Here is a 17747-nt window from a genome sequence, read left to right as displayed (position 1 = left end):
TCTGTTTGCATAGGTTGACTGAATACGCAAAACATGCAAAGCATGTGGTTATGAACGAAAACATAACTGACCATATTCTTAAGAGTGCCCCGATTAAATTTAGTCATTTGGCCATTCTGTCTATAAGATGCCAAAACATAATCAATTGTCTTTTCACTTCACTGTATGTTGTTCCCTCTTTGAGCAGCTGTTTTGGTGTCTGTCTGAACAGGCTTACTGGGTTATGTGCAGGAGTCTGGAAAGTGTTTGGTTATTATTACAACGTGCCCTTAAGCTGTACTATATATTTACAATGTGCATATTACAAATTATTTACTATAGTCTTAAAACAATTAAACAGGTAACTAGCTCCACATACAAATTGTGTAGGGTTACAGGGATCCCCTTCCCACGAATGCTAAAGTGAAACCAGTAGGGAAAGAATAAACTAATGGATAGCAGGTGAAGTACCATTAGTGTAATAACCACTGAATTTGTGCTCTTGTAGACCTATATAGTCTTATTCTTTTCTTCTTAAATATCATCATATTCATTTGGTGGAGTTTTTGTTTTTTGTTCTTTTGGGACTTTTTTTTTGGGGGGGGTGGGAATGATCATGTTCGAAAACACATAGTTTGGAATTCAAACCACTAGTTCAAATAAGAAAGCCAGTTTTTACAAGTTTGACTTTTCCTTAAATGCACTTTGGTTTTGTATCCATAGATGTTATACCAAGGTATTCTAATCATATTTTTGGTACCATAATATATACACACTCATAGTGGGAGATAACTTTGGAAAACAGAACTATCTAGGAAACCAATGATAAATAATAATAATAATAATAATCCCTCAAACTCCAAATCCCAGTTTCAAACTATCAGATTTATGTGTGTATACATATGTATAGATATAGATAGATATATACATTTAGATAGATGTACACACATATATACATATATACATAAAAGTTATATATTAACACACATACACACCACACATATATACATATTCTTCATACACGCACTCCTATTTCAGTGCAGTTTCCTTTCGTGGCCGCCTCTCTTATTTTCCAACTTAGAACAGTAATGATGAGATTCTGGGGGCAGCCAATCATGTTTGGATTTCTGACCTATCTTGAAAAAACTGATATTGTTTAGAAGGCCCAAAGGTGAAAATAGCACATACACGCACGTACCCACACACACACACGCACGCAGGCCTATTTTACCTCCCGTGAGATCTCCCTGGTAACCTGTAAACGCCCAGGAAGCACGTGTAGGCACCATCGTCTTAACACAGAACGTATCTCACCACTTTGGGTTTCTTAGGGCATCAGTGTTCCCCAGACATGTGTTCTGTAACGTTACTGACCCTCGATAGGGCGTGTGTTAGGAAGTACAGTCTGTGGGAGGCAAGACTACCCCTCCAGGTGTGTCCTTCTTTATCTCCTAGGGAGGTGCATGTCTAATGGGATTTATAGTTTATTAGCTAATGACTTTCTGGAAGGGTGTCAGGCTGGGTTCTTCCTGGCTACCTTTTGGTTAGAGTAGAAGAAACCAGAAACAGGTGAAATCCAGAGAACAGAGACAAAACATTATATAATGAGGTGGTTGGAGTCTAATAAACCCAGATGGAAATCTGGCTCTTCCACTGTCCAGTTACGTGCGACTTTACCTTTCTGATTGTCACTGACTTTATCCGTGAGAAGAGGACAGTAACAGGGCCTACTTTGTTGGGTAATTATAGGGTTAGATAAGGCATGTTTTCTGGCACATATTCCTTGTGTGCACACTATCCTTAATATACGTCATTTATAACTTAATATTTAAATTAGAAATCTAGAATGTGGATCAGAATTACATACAAAAATAATGTTAGTCTAGGAATTGAGGGATAGGAATTCAAGTGCTGTATCACACATGTGATTCCCCAGTACATTATAATGCTCACCACAGTGGCCTGTACATGGTAGGCACTCAACAAAAGCCTGCCAAATGAATGCATGAAAAAGGAAAGAATGCATGACTGACTTAAAGTCTCTGGGTCCCAGTTTCCCTTGGATGACATGAGGATAGAATGTTCTGACCTTTATTCCAACACTGGGATGTTGGCATGAGAAGTTGAAAGAAAAATGTCAAATATTTAAGACACAAACATGTTTTGTGTCCTAATGAAGTCAGTACATACAAATGAAATAATATGGCTCAATAGCCAGGGTCTATGCTCAGATTTGTCACGTCTTTGAAAATAAGGGCATGGGGACCTCCAGTATGAGAATGAGAATATTTTCCTAGCTCTAAGTGTCACCGTTAGCAAGGGGGTTTTCGGCCTAAAGAAGCAAAGTACCTGATAAGCAGTTTAAGACGATGAAATCATTGGCCTATTCTCAGTACTTTTTCTCCCTTTTTCCTGTTTCATTTCTTAAGAGCACCTGTTAGCTACTGTGGTTTGGCTTGAAAAACATCCCTAATAGGGTCCTGTGAACTCAAAATGCTCCCAAAGTGCTTTACACCAAACACATTTAGTTGTAAGATTGATGACTTCACTGAAATACCGTTTTTCTGAGGCAGAGAGTAACTAGAAGACAGAATCCCAGACCGCAGACCTACCCCATCATTACTGACACCCCAGAAACCAGGATGTAAACTTCTCTAAATCTCAGCATTCACATTTGCATGAAAGGACAATTGTATCCCATCTTAAGTAAACCCTGCAGAGATGTAAGGTGGTATAATTACTATCACACCACCTCATCCAATCTCCTGAACCAGATGTCCTTTCTCTTCATGGCAACAATGCTTTGGAACATGAGAGCCAACCCTTAATTCAGGGTTTTTCCATCTCAGCGCTATTGACATTTGGGGCTGCATAATTATTTGTTGTGGGGCTGTCTTGTGCATTCTGGGATGTTTAGCAACATCTCTGGTCTTTACCCATTGGATGCCAGTTAGCACCTCTCAAGTCACGACAATCAAAAATGTCTCCAGGCACCTGCCAAAAGTCCCCTGGGGCTTTGACAAAAATCACCCCTGAATGAGACCCACTGCCTGAAATACACGTAACCCACACAAATCGAAGAAGAGTGTTTCCAGAGACTGTTTCTCTCACATACAAGAATAAATCAATGACCACTGGCTGCAATTGAGAAAAACTGCCAGTAATCACTGAGAATCCTGTGTATATTTTAGCTTTCATGGTTATCTTTTTTCTTCCCTTTCCTTTTCTATTTTTTTTCTTTTTTGACTAAATGTCATTGCTACTAGTGACTATATGAATAAAAATGAGTTTGATGTTTACCCTGAAACCCGTGGTGCTCAAAATCCACATCTGCAGACCAGCTTTACTCAACATTGTCAGGCACTGACACCCATAGTAAAGACCAATTCGTGCTGAATTCAAAGCTTTGAAACTTTGTAACCGAAGACTTTTTCCATGCATGCAGATAGCATTATCATGGACATTAGCCACTGACCCAACCCTGACCTAAAAATCGCACAAGTGTGCGTATACACTCCCATACACTCACACGGAGGTGCAGTTACTAAGCAAGTCTCCGCTACTCTCTGGTGCATCAATCTTGCTTCCATTTGTGATGGATGGAGCCAACCACCAGCAGGAGACAGAGTCTGAAGTGAGGCTGATTTTTATTGTGCAAATGCAGGTAAATTAGCTAAAGGTCAATTCTAAGAATCAACTGGCAAGCTGAAAGAGGTTGCTGGAGAAAGGAGACACTAAATCCTCCAGTCAGCATGTAAGTGCTTTTAGGAGGCTGATTAACAGGAAAATCACCACTCCTGTTCAACCCAGGACAAACCTCTAGATAGTTGCAGGGCTAGGGTACATTTTTCTTTAGCTTTTTCAAAGTAAATTCCCTAAATAAAGCAAGGGTGACAGTCTAGGAACTAAAAATTCTTTCCCCAGTAAACAACACACTTTGTTCACAAACAAGAGAAACATTTTTTTAAAGGTTAGGAAGCTGGGACAATGAAGGGACCCTACTTGGGAAATAGAGGAGGGAAGCAAGCTGAATCCAATTTAACATTTTTAAAAAATCTTGGCCAAATAATCTTAACTGGCAATTTAGGTTTATTAATTTTATTAACCTTTCTTTACTTTCCTATGACAGCGGTGTTTAAATATTCATGGAGGATCATCATGAGAGTGTATTTAAGCCATTCATTCTCTATTTCTTGTATCACGTGGGAATTTGATACCTGCCCAGTTATTCTGTTATATGGGTAGAACCACCTGGATCATTGAAACTCCCTAAAATGGTTTCTATCTTAATAATCATAGTATGGCCATCCCTTCTGGTCAGAGTGGAAAATTATAGAAATTCATCTCCTTCTTGCCATCGTATATGAAATATGTACAGTGTTTTGAATTTTCTTTTTCTTCCTTCCTCCTCTCCTCTCCTCTCCTCCCCTCCCCTCTCCTCATGGGTTTTGCTTGCCGGTTTTAGTTAATATTGGCATTCAGGATCTTCAACTATCTGAGAGTGTCATAATCTTGCATAAGTCAAATTGGACAAACTTAGCAATTCAATGACTCAGGATCTTATTGGTGAGATGCAGCTAAATTCACTAATCACTGCCTATTCATTTTGGTGGTGTTTATATGTGCAGTTAATGGGACCGCCTTTGGGGCCACACACACCACCATTAAATTATGGATCATTATCAAGTTCCTCTGACTCAGACTGCACAAGGCCTGGAAACGAACAACTGTCCTTGCGAAACTTCACCTTTTTTTCCTTCCTTGATGGGTATCATAAGGATACATCTCACTCAGAGATGTGCTCCCATCTACCCTCAGTACCAAGACATAAAACTATATTGATGCAGGCTTTCAGTCTGGCAAAAAACAAAACAAAAACAAAATACACAAATATGCACAAAATGGAAAGGTGCTGTGGTTGACAGGCAGCAGCAGAACCATGGAATCTACTCTGCCCTAGTCCTAGGATTCTTTTCTTTGGGCCTTTTCTCTTAAGATAATGAATAGTGTAAGCCTTGGCTTCTTTGTAGTGGAAATAAAAGTGAAAGGAAGTGAGAAAATACAGACCTCTGCATAGTTCCCTCAACAGAATTTCTTAAAGGTCCAGAGACCATCCCATCAAAATCATTAAAGATGCTGGGCCAAAATGCATATTCCTTGGCCCTGCCAGAAGTTTCTGAATCACTCTCTCTGGAGCTACGGTAAAGGGATCTGCATTTTTACAGGTACTACAAAAGATTTTTGTGCACACCAAGTATTGAACAACACTGCTAAAAGTTTGCAGTGGAGGTCACTAGGAAAAGAATCTCCATTTGAATGTATGTTGCAAGATGAGAAATACAGATGTTTCAAACATATAAGTTCTGTGGTTGCATCATAACATGGTGATTATTAAAGTTTAAGACTCTTTTCTTTCAGCAGGGGTGGAGAGCAATAACCATTTCATCTAAATCCAGAGTGATGAAGGCAATATAAATCAAACTCATTCCAGCAGGTTGCATTTGGTCTAATTTCTCTGCAGATATTAATCATTGTACAGTCCTGTACAAATGACATCTAACTCCATTTTAACTCAGAATACAGAATACTCACTCCGATTCCTTCTCTAGTGTGTTATTTGACAAATAAAAGAAAATAAATAAATTGGAACAGTGGGCCATCAAGATTGCAAGATGCCAACAATGCCAAGACATTAAGGAGAGAAATGGCCCATGCTAAACCTACAACCCAGCATGCAAATTGGCAAAAGCATTTATCTGCTACAGAGTCACCAGGGGGAAAAAAATGACTCTCTTCATTTTTCCTTTGAAAATTGCTATGTCAAGTGGAGGTGACAAAGAATTCTCCCTAAAAGTTCACAGAAAGACTCTCATTCATTCTAGCAAAGATCATCTAGAAGACCAAGGTTAGTCAAATTCCACAGGATGGTATCTAGTGGCAGAAAATACCAGCACTCAAATGCACTGGGTTAATTCGTCACGGTACATACAAAGTTGGAAGGTTACAACTATAACGAAGGAAAACGTCTGAGAATCTACGTATGGCTCCCATTATGGGAGTTGGTGTCAGGAAATTTTGCCAAACACCATATATGCCTTTTCTTCTTCTCACTGGAGCGTGTTTTGCCTGTGGCAGCAACAAAGGATAATCAGAGGGGAATCTAAAGCCTAGAGAAGCAAAAGTAATGCAGAAGCACAAGCTGTTGACAACTAAGAGGGCCCACGATGAAGAACACACATCTGTGCCTAGGAATAAAGGTGCCTTTGAATCAAACAAGGGCAACTGAAAAATGAAAAGGTCCATTAGTTTTCTTCTAATAAATGTGTCTCCCTAAGTGAATCAGTTGAGGGTAGACATGGCTAAGGAGGAATAAAGGGCGAAGGGAACACATGATTTGTGCGTTGTTCCCCTTTTATTTTAATTTACCAGGCATGCATGTCCAGTAAGATAACTGCCTACAATCACAAAGGATTACACCACAGCATATTCTGGAAGCCACCTCACTTTGTTGTTTTATGACCACATCTCAGTGCAATTTTTTCTCAGCAGGGGGAGGGAGATCACGACACCACAGTGATCTCACAGTTTTATTTTCCTGTCTCCCCCCTTTCCTGCTAAACATAAGTCACTTCCTTTTTGATAATGGATAGGAGGACTTCATAAATGTGTTTCTGACTTCAGGAGATCCATGGACCTGTAGAGAGTGACATCCCCAACCTCACTGGATTTTAGCACTGCAACCTAAGTTGGGGTTCTATACATATGATTCCTCATTCATTCGATCCATCGGATGTTCTTACTTTCTTCATATCAGCAAATTACGGCCCTCATCATAACCAGTATTTAAGAAGTGAACCACATATATCGTTCTGTCCAGAAGTGAACTACAAGTTCCTAAAGCTATTCTAAGCTCTGGGAAACTGGCATGAATCGGGGGTAACCGAACGTTTAATCGTGTAACTCACTTACTCAGAGCTCATTTCCGTTGTGGCAGGCCACACTTTCCTCAGGGGATGACTGCACTCAAACAAGGACAGAAGCTTCCCACGGACTTGGTGGCTCCTCAGAGATTTCCTGATCAGGTCTATATTCATCTCCATAATCAACACCCACAGTTGTCTTAGCTATTTGGACTACTTCGGGTAGGTGTCAGTTTAGAGCTGACCCAGATTAAAACTGTTATTATTGTTTTAATCAGATTTCCTACCACCAGTTTCGATCACTGGGGAGGTCTAAGGATTGCCTATGGAGAAAAAAATTCACGACGGGTCAAGGGTCAGGGACGTATGCCATGAACATTTTCTTTGCAGTGTTGGGTTTCCTATTGAAAGCGGGCGGTAGAAGCAGCGGGGTGGACTGACATCTTCCTCCTCCTCCAGTTCTTACTAGTGCATCTCTGTCTTGACACCATTATAGTCAGGCCTGAAATTTAAGGAAGCTGGAACCTTGGGCAGTTAATGTAGATGGCAAATTCCAACAGGGCCACAGGAATCATCCGACCTAAGTGAGTTTGGGGATATTTTATCTGTATTCAATTTCTTCTTGACCCATTCAATTCTGTGATTCTTTGCAGGATTGCTATCATTGGGATGATGGTATTTGGGTATGGTATGAAGAAACTTTGAAAGGAAACAAGACATATTGGTAGGCTTTACAAAACTATGTTGTAGTTACGAACAAATGCCTGCTAATATACTAATACATAAACGGACACCACTTAAATTCATAAATGGTAAATCTCTTAACAACTCAACTCCCCAGGTGAACTTTCTTTTTCACTTAAGTAGACCTTTAAATTCCATTTGAACCTCAGGACAGGAAAACATTGGCTGCGTTTGTCGCCCAGAGGTGAGGGCAAGAATTACAAAAATTCAGAAAGATATCCATATACTAAATAGGCACTAGTAACAGGAATCAAGAGAGAACCTCTTACATAATAAATGTGCATCAACAAAATATTTCAAAAGGAAGCGAGTGGTCATTACTTTTCCCTCCTACAGACGTCATCCAGTTGCCTTTATTACCTGTGATACATATACACATACACACACACACAATAAAAAATAAAAATAGGAGTGCTTGGCACACAAACAATGATTGACAAATTATTGTTTAAGTTCCCACTGAAATGCATGAGGAATGCTGAAAATAAAAACTGGTCTTTTCATCCTCATTTACCACAAGCCTATGAAAGACCTATTAGTACATTTATGGAATACAGAACCATATGGATAGATGGCTATTAACAGTTTCTTTTTGGCTGTGTCTCTACAGGCCAAAGATGGACTCAAGAAAGATAGCTTAGAAAGCCAAAACCTTCATTTTCAAGCTCTAGTTATCCAGTTGGGTTGTGCATTCATATCAAGGAAATGACAGCCACATCATAGTACAGACACAGCCAAATCCCAGAATACTAAAGACAAGACCAGCTACCAGGAAGTAACAATGTAGCACTGTAGTTTGAAAAGGCTATCAGAAATCAGGTAGAGTGTGGAATACAAGTGCTTCTTAAAGAAACAAAACGAAAGGCTGGACCCCTATTCAAGTCCTGTGTGTTGTTCTTACTTCCACAGCCATATAGGGACGCAGAGAACTGAATGCAGATTACATGAAAAGCCCAGGCCATTAAAACGTGGGCAGGAAGGACTCTGAAAACATTGAGAGAAGGAAGGTAACTCAGCTCAGGGTGGGGAAGCCTGAGTGTGGGGTCAGGGAGAATTTTCACGGCTAGGAATGTCTGTTTCTTTAATACAAAGAATGTTTTACTAGCTCTTCTCACCCTCTCCTAGTGCAGAGAAAGAGCAAAACCGTACTATGGAGCCTGAGGGTGTTCATTTCAAAATAAGGAAGACAATTTGTTGACGACGAGGGTTACCTGATGGTAGAAAGTGTTGCCAAAAGAGGCTGGGAAATCTTCCCAGAAGGGTTTTAAGAAAGGAGCTGAGACTCCTCTGTCTGAAGGAGTCTAAGAGGTTGCTGCTGGGAGCAGGGGTGATCCCCTTAGGATGCCCCGGCCCTGGGGACATGTGTGCACTGTGTGTATGTACATACATCGTTGTGCTTGTGTTTGCACAAATACTCATGCGTATGTCGTCAATATAAACTGGCACATAATAGATTTGAGTGAAAAGTCATATAAATCTGCCATTCCCCCCCACCCCATAAACAAAAAGGAAAAGGAAAATTAAAAAAACCCGAACCTATGCCATTGGGCCAGATCTCTTTCTACCATGCTCTCATTCAAAGGAGGGAGGGAGAAGATGAGAGAAAAACCCAGTTGGGGAGAGAGGACTCCCAAGGCCTCTCAGCTACTCCTCTGTAGCTGGCTCTCCTTATACGTAAGATGCTCAGCACACGGGACCCAGTGAACAAACAAACAAGTAACCAAAAAGAGATTTTCTTATAATTCCACATCTGGAAAGAGATCTACCCTGTGGATTTAAATGTTAAGGTGAACTAGGTAAATAGGCAGTAGTGTATCGATGGGCTACTGTGTTCTCACAAACGTATTGTTAGTTGTTACTTTTCTTTCAAATGTGAATTTCGCTAGGAGGTTTATTTCCAAATGGTGACATGATTTCTTTCTTCTCCCATTGCCCCGCCCCCCGCCCCTCCCCTATAGATGATACTTCCGTAAAAGTTCAGACTGCCAAGGATGTTTTCTCTCGGGGAACCGATCTGGGATTTTGATCTTTAGGAAATCCTGGATGCATTTCTCCAGCTCTTCCTCAATGGAGAGCTTTTCCTTAACAGCTTTTTTTTTGCTGCTCATGTTCGACTCCCTGGAGCCCGAAGTCAGAGTCCGGAGCAGATCGCTTTTCCGCCGCATCTCCGACTGCTGGATCAGCTGCACGGGGCCCTTCTTGATGGGACGGTCCAGAGTCTGGATGTTGGTCTGGCGTGTCACGGGCCCACAGATGACCGTCTCCTGCGGAGAGCTGGCCTCAGACTGGCTGTCGCAGCTAGAGGTGGAGAGGTCGTTGCAAGACGTGCCACTCTCCCCTTCTTTGTCGCCTGCGGTGCTCTTGCAGCAGCAGTGGCAGTGTGAGGATGACCACCTGGAAGGCTCACCTGCAAGGAAGCACAGCACCCAAGGGGTTAATGCCAGCCACCTCAGTCTGGAGGAGCAGCACAGCACCTGAACACACACGCACCCAAGCGTCCACAGCCACGTCTTCAGAAAAAGCAGGGGGCCACACAGGCCAGGCTACAGCATGACTACCCAAAAGCCAAATCTGCTGATGGAAGGAAGTTAGTGGTATACTGCACAAAAGGAAGGATGGTATCACGCTTCCGTCCACAGGCATTGTGACCAATGGCTCAGCTGCACCACCCACTAACCTTGTCACCCTGGCAGTCCCCTTCCATTCTCAAAGCTTCAGTTTCCTCACTGGGAAGGTGAGTATAATCACCCTCCTACTACCTTGAGTTTGTAGGGAGGATTTAAATAAATCAAGTGAAATGCTTAATGCAGGGCATGATATTTACCCTCCGTAAATGCTACCTGATTTTACTGTGGCTGACGTTAAACCCGGATCCAAAGCTCCACGTTACTGTATTCAGGTACAAGAGGGGAAGGGTCAGGGAGGGCTTCCTTTGTGGCAGCCCCCAGGTGAGTTCTGCACAGCCATCAACTCATGGGAGCCGTGTGATAATTCTATGAGCTCAGCAGCCCCACTCCTAGTTCCCATACAAGGAAACTGAGACAGACCCTGAGAATTTAAGAAACTTACCCTAGTCTGTACATTTTGCAAGTGGCAGAGCTGAGATTTGAATGTAAATTTCCCAAATACCATAACCAAAGCAATTAATCATTCTTCTTGAATTTGCTTGACTGTAAAAATTCCTGCGTTTCTTTAAAAAAACAATGTTCAGGGTTTAACTTCTCTCTGCAGTCCTTGCTCACCTCTCCTCAGAAATACTTATCACTTTTTTCTCTGAATTATGGTTTTGTTTTCAAAGTGCCTCTATTATTGCACATATTACATTTTGTTATAATTCTTTTTTTCTTTATGCATTTCAGCTATTCACCATGAGCTCCGTGAAGTGGGCACAGCTAGTGTCTATTATTGTAACCCCAGCAAATAGCTCGGAGTACAGTGTAGAAATTCAATAAAAGGCTATATCCTAACAGTCACTTTTAAGTCCTGGATCTAGCCACACCTGAAGCCGGTACTGTCAGTAGGCTTTTAAGCTCTATGAACCATTGTATTATATTTAAGCCAATGTGAGTTCCTCTCTTCCTATTCCCCTCAGTCTTGACTCATAGCATTGCATTCAGCTGTTTGGAGACAGACTCATTTTTCAGATACGTGGTTGGTGACTCTCTGAACTAGAAAATCTACAGTTAGGGAACAAAGCAAGTTCCTAAACATAAGTCACTGCCCCCAGCCTTCTATGCTCCGAACAGTCTTCTTAGAGTCACGAACTTGATACTATCTACTCATTGTATATTATATGCTGGGCATTTCATATAGCTCATTGCATTTAAGCCATAAAAAATAAAGGGAAATGAGTCCCCTTTATGATGCTAATATTGAGGACAAGGATAATGTAGTATCTTTATGTGTTTAAAAGGAGACCCAGTTTTGATTTGTGCTATATCTTATTCTCATAAATAATGAATCATATTATAATAAGATCCCACTTTAGTGCCATTTCTAATATCGTCAAGGTAGAGGAAACCTAAAAGGGAAAAAGAAACTATTTGCAAAGTTATGTCCTGTCTTCTTGTAAAAGGCCTGTCATCTACATATCTAAATAATTTAAATATTTATAGACACTTATCTTAAACATTTTCCAGAGGGGGAAAAAAAAAAGAGTCCCTGTGAATCGCAACTCCCAACTCCACAATTATCTCTAAAGTATACCCACTCTTTCAGACCACTTTTTAAAATGTGACTGTAATCATTGTATTTATACACCCATTAAATGAAATGCAACAATCCAATTAGCCAAAAGGAATCACCACAGCAATAATGTTCTACTTCTCCCAGGCTATTACCAATAAATATCTTCCATGCAACAGGGAAAATGCTCAACGTGTACCAGCTGGTGACTGAAAATATCAGCAAGAGAAAATGTTTTGTCTGCCAGCTCAGATTCTGAGGGTATCATTTCTCTCCTTCTGAAGGCAGAATCTGCCTCTACCTCTCCAAACCCAGCCATCCCTATACTAATATGACTTGATGGAGAAATAGCTCGAATGCACTGGGCCAAAAAAAAGTAATCATATCAGGCCAGAGCTGATCCAGTTTGATCCTTTTTGAGAAAAGTGCAGAAACTGACCTAAATCTTAAGAAAAAGGAAGGAGAGGAAAGAAGAGACAGATAGAAAGGAGAAAAAGAAGAAATATGTGCTGAGATATGCCTGCCCATTATCTCACAATGAAATGACAAAAAATTTTGGCCATAAACCCTGCTGAACAAGTAGAAGTGCAAGCCTGTCCTGTGCTCTTCTCCCTAAGAGTTACCTTCCCTTGGAGGTTCTTGGAGGGACACCCGGGGCTTTCCTAAAAGTCAGTTTAGTAACACAAACACCATCATGGGACAGAGCGCCGTGTGTTTCTGCAGAAAAACGTACACAACACTCACTGCACGTCCAAGCCAGGAACCCGGGATAGATGCGGAATCCTCCCTAACCACTGGGCTGATCGTGGATTCCAATGTCAGCTGGGATTCTCCAGCTCCTGGGCAAATAGAAATAGTACTTTCCACCTCTTCCAGGCGCTATCACTATTAAAGGGAAATTGAACAACTTAATTTTAGTGGAGCCCATTATACTACCACGTGTTTCAATATTTTATGAGAACATTTGAATGTTTTAACGTTTTTGGCAAGATAATTCATAAGAAGGCTTATGAAGTCTGTATATTAGGTCAGAATCAAGGAAGAGAATGGTATTAATCCAGCTGGAGATACTGTGTGAAGAGTCATCATGAAATGTGAAAGATACTCAAATGTAAGAAGACAGACACCACTCTGTTTCTTTTTTTGGAAGCATTGTCTCTCCGATTACCCACTTCCCAAGAACTTAAACAGAGCAGAGGTTTTCAACCAGAAGAGAGAAGTGATGTGTGTGGGGGCTGGACACAGCCGCTCTTAAAGTCCCACTGACATGTGCTCAGCAGTCCTGGCAGACGTGGAAGGATCTGCAAAAGGTCAATCTTTCTGTAACTCAAGGTGTTCTAGAATCCCCTCAATTATAGCCAATTATGATCTCATAAATGCCTTGGTACTTAAAATCATAACATACTTTTGCTCCCAATCTGCTGAGCTTTCTATAGAGGCTGGAACATTTGTCTCCATTTGAAGAGAAAATAGGTTACAACTGATTAGCCAGATACAGGGAGAAAACCATTTCATCCTAAGAAAAGTCTGATTTATTGATACTAAAAAAGCAAAAAAAAAAAAATTGTTTTTCGAGGGGTTTATTAACTGGTTAATGGTCAAACAGCACAACCGCACTCTTTATTTTTAAATAAACCATTGCTGAATTTGTTGGATATTCTACCATTTGTGGTGCCCAGCACAGAATAGAGGTTTGGTAAAAAATGTTTGATGAATGAATGAATGAGCCCAAACACATATGCTGAATTGCATTAAGATCCTAACAGGGCACACCTTGTAGGCTCCAGAATAAGCCCCACAATTTGTCAGTTTGGATAAATTACTTCATCTCTATGAGCCTCAATTTCCTCATGTAAAAAATAAGACAAGGGGCACCTGTCTGGCTCAGTCAGTTAAGTGTCTGACTCTTCATTTCAGCTCAGGCCATGATCTCAGGGTTGTGAGATCCAGCCCTACATTGGGCTCCGTGTGGGCATGGAGCCTCCTTAAGATTCTCTCTTTCTCCCTCTCCCTTTACCCCTCTCCCATGCTCGTGCACGTGCTTGAGTGCTGCTTCTCTATATAAAAAAAACAAAATAAAATAAAATAAGGCCAATAAAAGTATCTCCCTCAGAGAGGTTTTAGGAAAATGAGACAATTAACGTGAAGGTGTTTCATGGCTGGCAGGCAGCACCCAAGAAGTATTGCTTTCATCTGTACATAAGTGCTCTACTAAAAGCCAGACGCTAACCTACATAAACAAAACAAATCAGGAGCCTGTTAGATAAGATTAGTAGGTTCCCACCGATGGGCTATACAACCAATTGTTAGGCCTGGCTGGAACATCATGTGAGGAAGGACACGAATGCTGAGACTGGACTCATCAAGAAAATGTATAATGACATTTAGTAATGTCTGTTGTTGGTGTGGGAGTGGACCGTGACCACAAGCACACAACACAGTACGTGACCAGGGAGACTTTCGGAAAGAAGTTTCCTTTACCGTGCAGGGCTTAGAATTTCACAAATGGATGCATCTTCTGAGATAAAAATTGACTTGAAGACACATAAAATAAATTTAAACCCAGAGCTGGGAGTAATTTGTAGTTTGGATTAACTGGGGAGGAGCAGGACCCTCAACTGGCCTAAGTCCTTAAAGCTCAAATCTTCCAACATTGTACAACTTGGAAATATTGAGGACCAATCAAGCGAACTGTACGACTGTACACAGCCCTTTTCGACTATAGCCCCAATGGCAGAAGTCCTTACTGATAAAGGAGGAATGAAAGAGGAAAGACTACAGAATATTTCTCCCCTATGAAAAATTCAAACCGAGCCGCGTGAAACATGACTTAGCAAACTCACAGAGTGCTTATGCATTTTTAAAAGAGGGAGCTCTGCAATCTACCCACACTTCAAATTCTCCACCTGCTAATGGCTGTGAGCACAATGCACATCATTTACAGCAACAGCTGGGAAAACTGCTTTCCCCTGTCTTCCCTGTCAATGATGTAGGAGCCTGCCAGTCTGGGAGCTAGGTGGCTAGATTTAATTTATTGAGGCTGCTGAAAGACTTTCTTGGTATCCTGGCTGAAAAGTCAATAATGGCCAAATTGATGTTTTCATAATTCTGCTAACCTTGGAAAAGATATTTCATAGTAGAGACTGGGAATAGGCAGGCTGTGCAAGCTTCTGAGAGGAATACATTTTCGAGCCTGGTGATCATCCTTTCTTGCTTCCTTTGCCACTCATGGACATTTGGCCTTGGACGGGCCCAGCTGGGGCTCCTCATTAAGGGGTGGCAAATTTGGGTAAGAGCAGACAGTTAAATCAGTCACGGGTCAGTCGGGGCCAGTCAAGAAAATGCACATGCCACCTGTAATCTTAATAGGGAGAACTGAATATAAGGAATCGGCTAAACAGGGATTGGAAGGATGAAAAAAGGTGAAGACAGACAGCACTGAAGAGACAAATACAGCAACTACAGGGGGGCAGCTACCATACTTAAGGGTGGGGAGACAGATGGAAGACGGAGTCATTAGAACCTGGAAGCTTGCAAGGGTCACTCTGTGGAGGTGGGACCCAGGCATCTGAGGAGGGCATGTGGCCTGCTGGTCCTGGTATGTCTGAAGGGCCTCGCTCTGCAGAGGACAGAACAAAACAAAGTTGGGAACTGGGACCAACTGCTTCTGAGATAAATAAAATCTGTGTTAAAACTACAAGCAGCGAGCTGATAAGGAGTCCCTCCTCTGTTCACGACTAACAGCCTTCATCTGGCAACCCCTCTGGACAGCACAGAACCCACCGGGAAGCCCGCTGGGCAGATGCAAAATGAGGTGAGCTAAATCCCCAGCATCACACAGCAGAACGGGGAGGGGTGGGTTTGGGGCTCAGAGACAACAGCTTAATAAGAGCACACTGACCCTGCCACGGGGTGGAAAGAAAATAAAGACACAGTTCCTGACCTGCTGGAACAGGTGCTCAAATGCAGGAGTCAAGAAATGGAAAGGACAGAAACCATCACCTCAGTTCCATGCCTGCCCTTCTGCCCTTTCTTATACCTGAGGATTTTGTATTTGTTCTCCCTCTGCCACACTCACTTTTCTGATTTTCACCTGTTTTGTTCTTTTTTGTCCTCCAATGCTTGGCTGAGACATCGCTTTCTCAGAGCAGCCTCACCTCTATCCCCCCAACCAGATGGAAGCCAGTCCCCAGCCTCTAGACCGCTTCTTCTGCACCACCACAATGTGTAATTATGGACGTGCTTCTACATTTATTTGTTTAACGTCTGCTTTCCACACCCGACTGTAAGGCCTGTGTTTGTTCCCTTCTGCGTTTTAATGCACACTCCAGGTCACATACAGACTAGTGTTTCAGGGCACATAGTAGTAGAGGCCCAGGAAACAACTGCATGATAAATGAATGGGAGAGGAAATGGATGGGGTGTATAGAAATTAATTTTTGGTTCAGAGTGTATGATAGAGACAGTAAACCCTACACACACACACACACACACACACACGCACGCACGTTCACACACAGGACGGAAAAATTTGACATGCAAATGTAATTAAATTGGAAAATAATGGGGCACCTGGGTGGCTCAGTCGGTTGAACATCCGACTTCAGCCTAGGTCATGATCTTGCGGTCCATGGGTTCAAGCCCTGCATCAGGCTCTGTGCTGACAGCTCAGAACCTGGAGCCTGCTTCAGATTCTTTGTCTCCCTCTCTCTGCCCCTCCCCCACTCACGCTCTGTCTCTCTCAAAAACAAACACTGAAAAAAAATTAAAATGGAAAATATTTAGGCATATCACTAGACGTTTGATATGCATTGACAACAGTGTGCTGACCAGCAGAGATAATGGCAAGATCCATAGGCATACCCAGAATTGAATAATGCATATACGTACATGTGTGTGTGTGTATGTATGTGTGTATATATGTGTATATATATGTGTGTGTGTGTATACATATACATATATATATATATATATATATATGTAATTTTTTAAATGACCATCATTCAATCATTTATTGATGTAAAAAACCCTTGGGGATGTGTGGATGGCTTGCTTGGTTGAGTGTATGCTCTTGATTTCAGCTCAGGTCATGATCCCAGGGTCGTGAGATCAAGCCCTGTGTTGGGGTCCATGCTGACCCCAGCTCATGCTCTGTGATCTCTCTCTCTAAGGAGATATATATATATATATATCCTTAAAGACATTATACAACTTCAGTAAAAATTAACTTTCCTAACCATTCAACCATGGTCTCTATTCATATTATTTTCCAATCTGGTAATGCTCAGACATATCCTCCTACCTCAGAATTCTCACCTGTGGGATTTCTCTTTCAATAAAACAATGTGATGGTTTGCATAAAGCAGGAAATGCTGAATTCGGACTTCCTGGCCTACCACCTTGCTCTCTGAATTTTCCTGGATGACTCATTTATTTCCAGGGGCTTTTTACCCTTTTCCAGGTTCTCCTTGCCCTTTTCTTGCTTTCTTCCTCCTTACTGTATTTCTTCCTCTTGGTCTCAGCATTTCTCAGTTAAGATCATTAGGAGTTACTTCTGCCTCAAAAGTCCTCATTTCTCTGTTTCAGAGAGAAGTCTTGTGGCCCATCCCGATCCCTTTTCCTACCCAGTCCTCTTCAGCGTGGCTGCTCCAATTTACATTTTTCTTCACCCATTTTTCATAAGCTTGAACTATTCCCCCCAACAATAACGCCCACTATAACTCCTCTCATCCAATACCTAATGGTCTTTTGTCTCTTAGAAGGAAATGTATATGTAATGATGATAGGGTTTATTTGTTCTCTTTTTCCAGTAGAAACACCCTTTTTCTCCCTTTCAAGAACTGCCTCTTCCTGACCCCATACTGTCCTCAAGTGACTGTCACGCATGCTGCCGTGCCTAGCCACGAAGAGAGGACACTG

The 17747-nt window shown here is 41.7% G+C and overlaps 1 protein-coding gene across 1 annotated transcript in view; it reads right to left on the bottom strand.

The window, feature by feature from the left end:
• Positions 1-9595: 9595 nt before the first annotated feature.
• The window catches only part of KCTD16 (potassium channel tetramerization domain containing 16), a 248836-nt gene continuing 240684 nt past the window's right edge, over positions 9596-17747 (bottom strand). Inside the window, exon 2 of the mRNA XM_047101827.1 lies at positions 9596-10050. Within this exon, the coding sequence (XP_046957783.1) occupies positions 9596-10050 (455 nt within the window). The remainder of the gene's footprint in view (positions 10051-17747) is intronic.

Source organism: Lynx rufus, unplaced genomic scaffold (genome assembly GCF_022079265.1).
Source record: "Lynx rufus isolate CCGP_SWC_20201006 ecotype Redwood Valley unplaced genomic scaffold, mLynRuf1.p SCAF_1, whole genome shotgun sequence".
In the NCBI taxonomy this organism is placed as follows: domain Eukaryota; kingdom Metazoa; phylum Chordata; class Mammalia; order Carnivora; family Felidae; genus Lynx; species Lynx rufus.
This window is presented reverse-complemented; position numbering and strand designations above follow the sequence as displayed.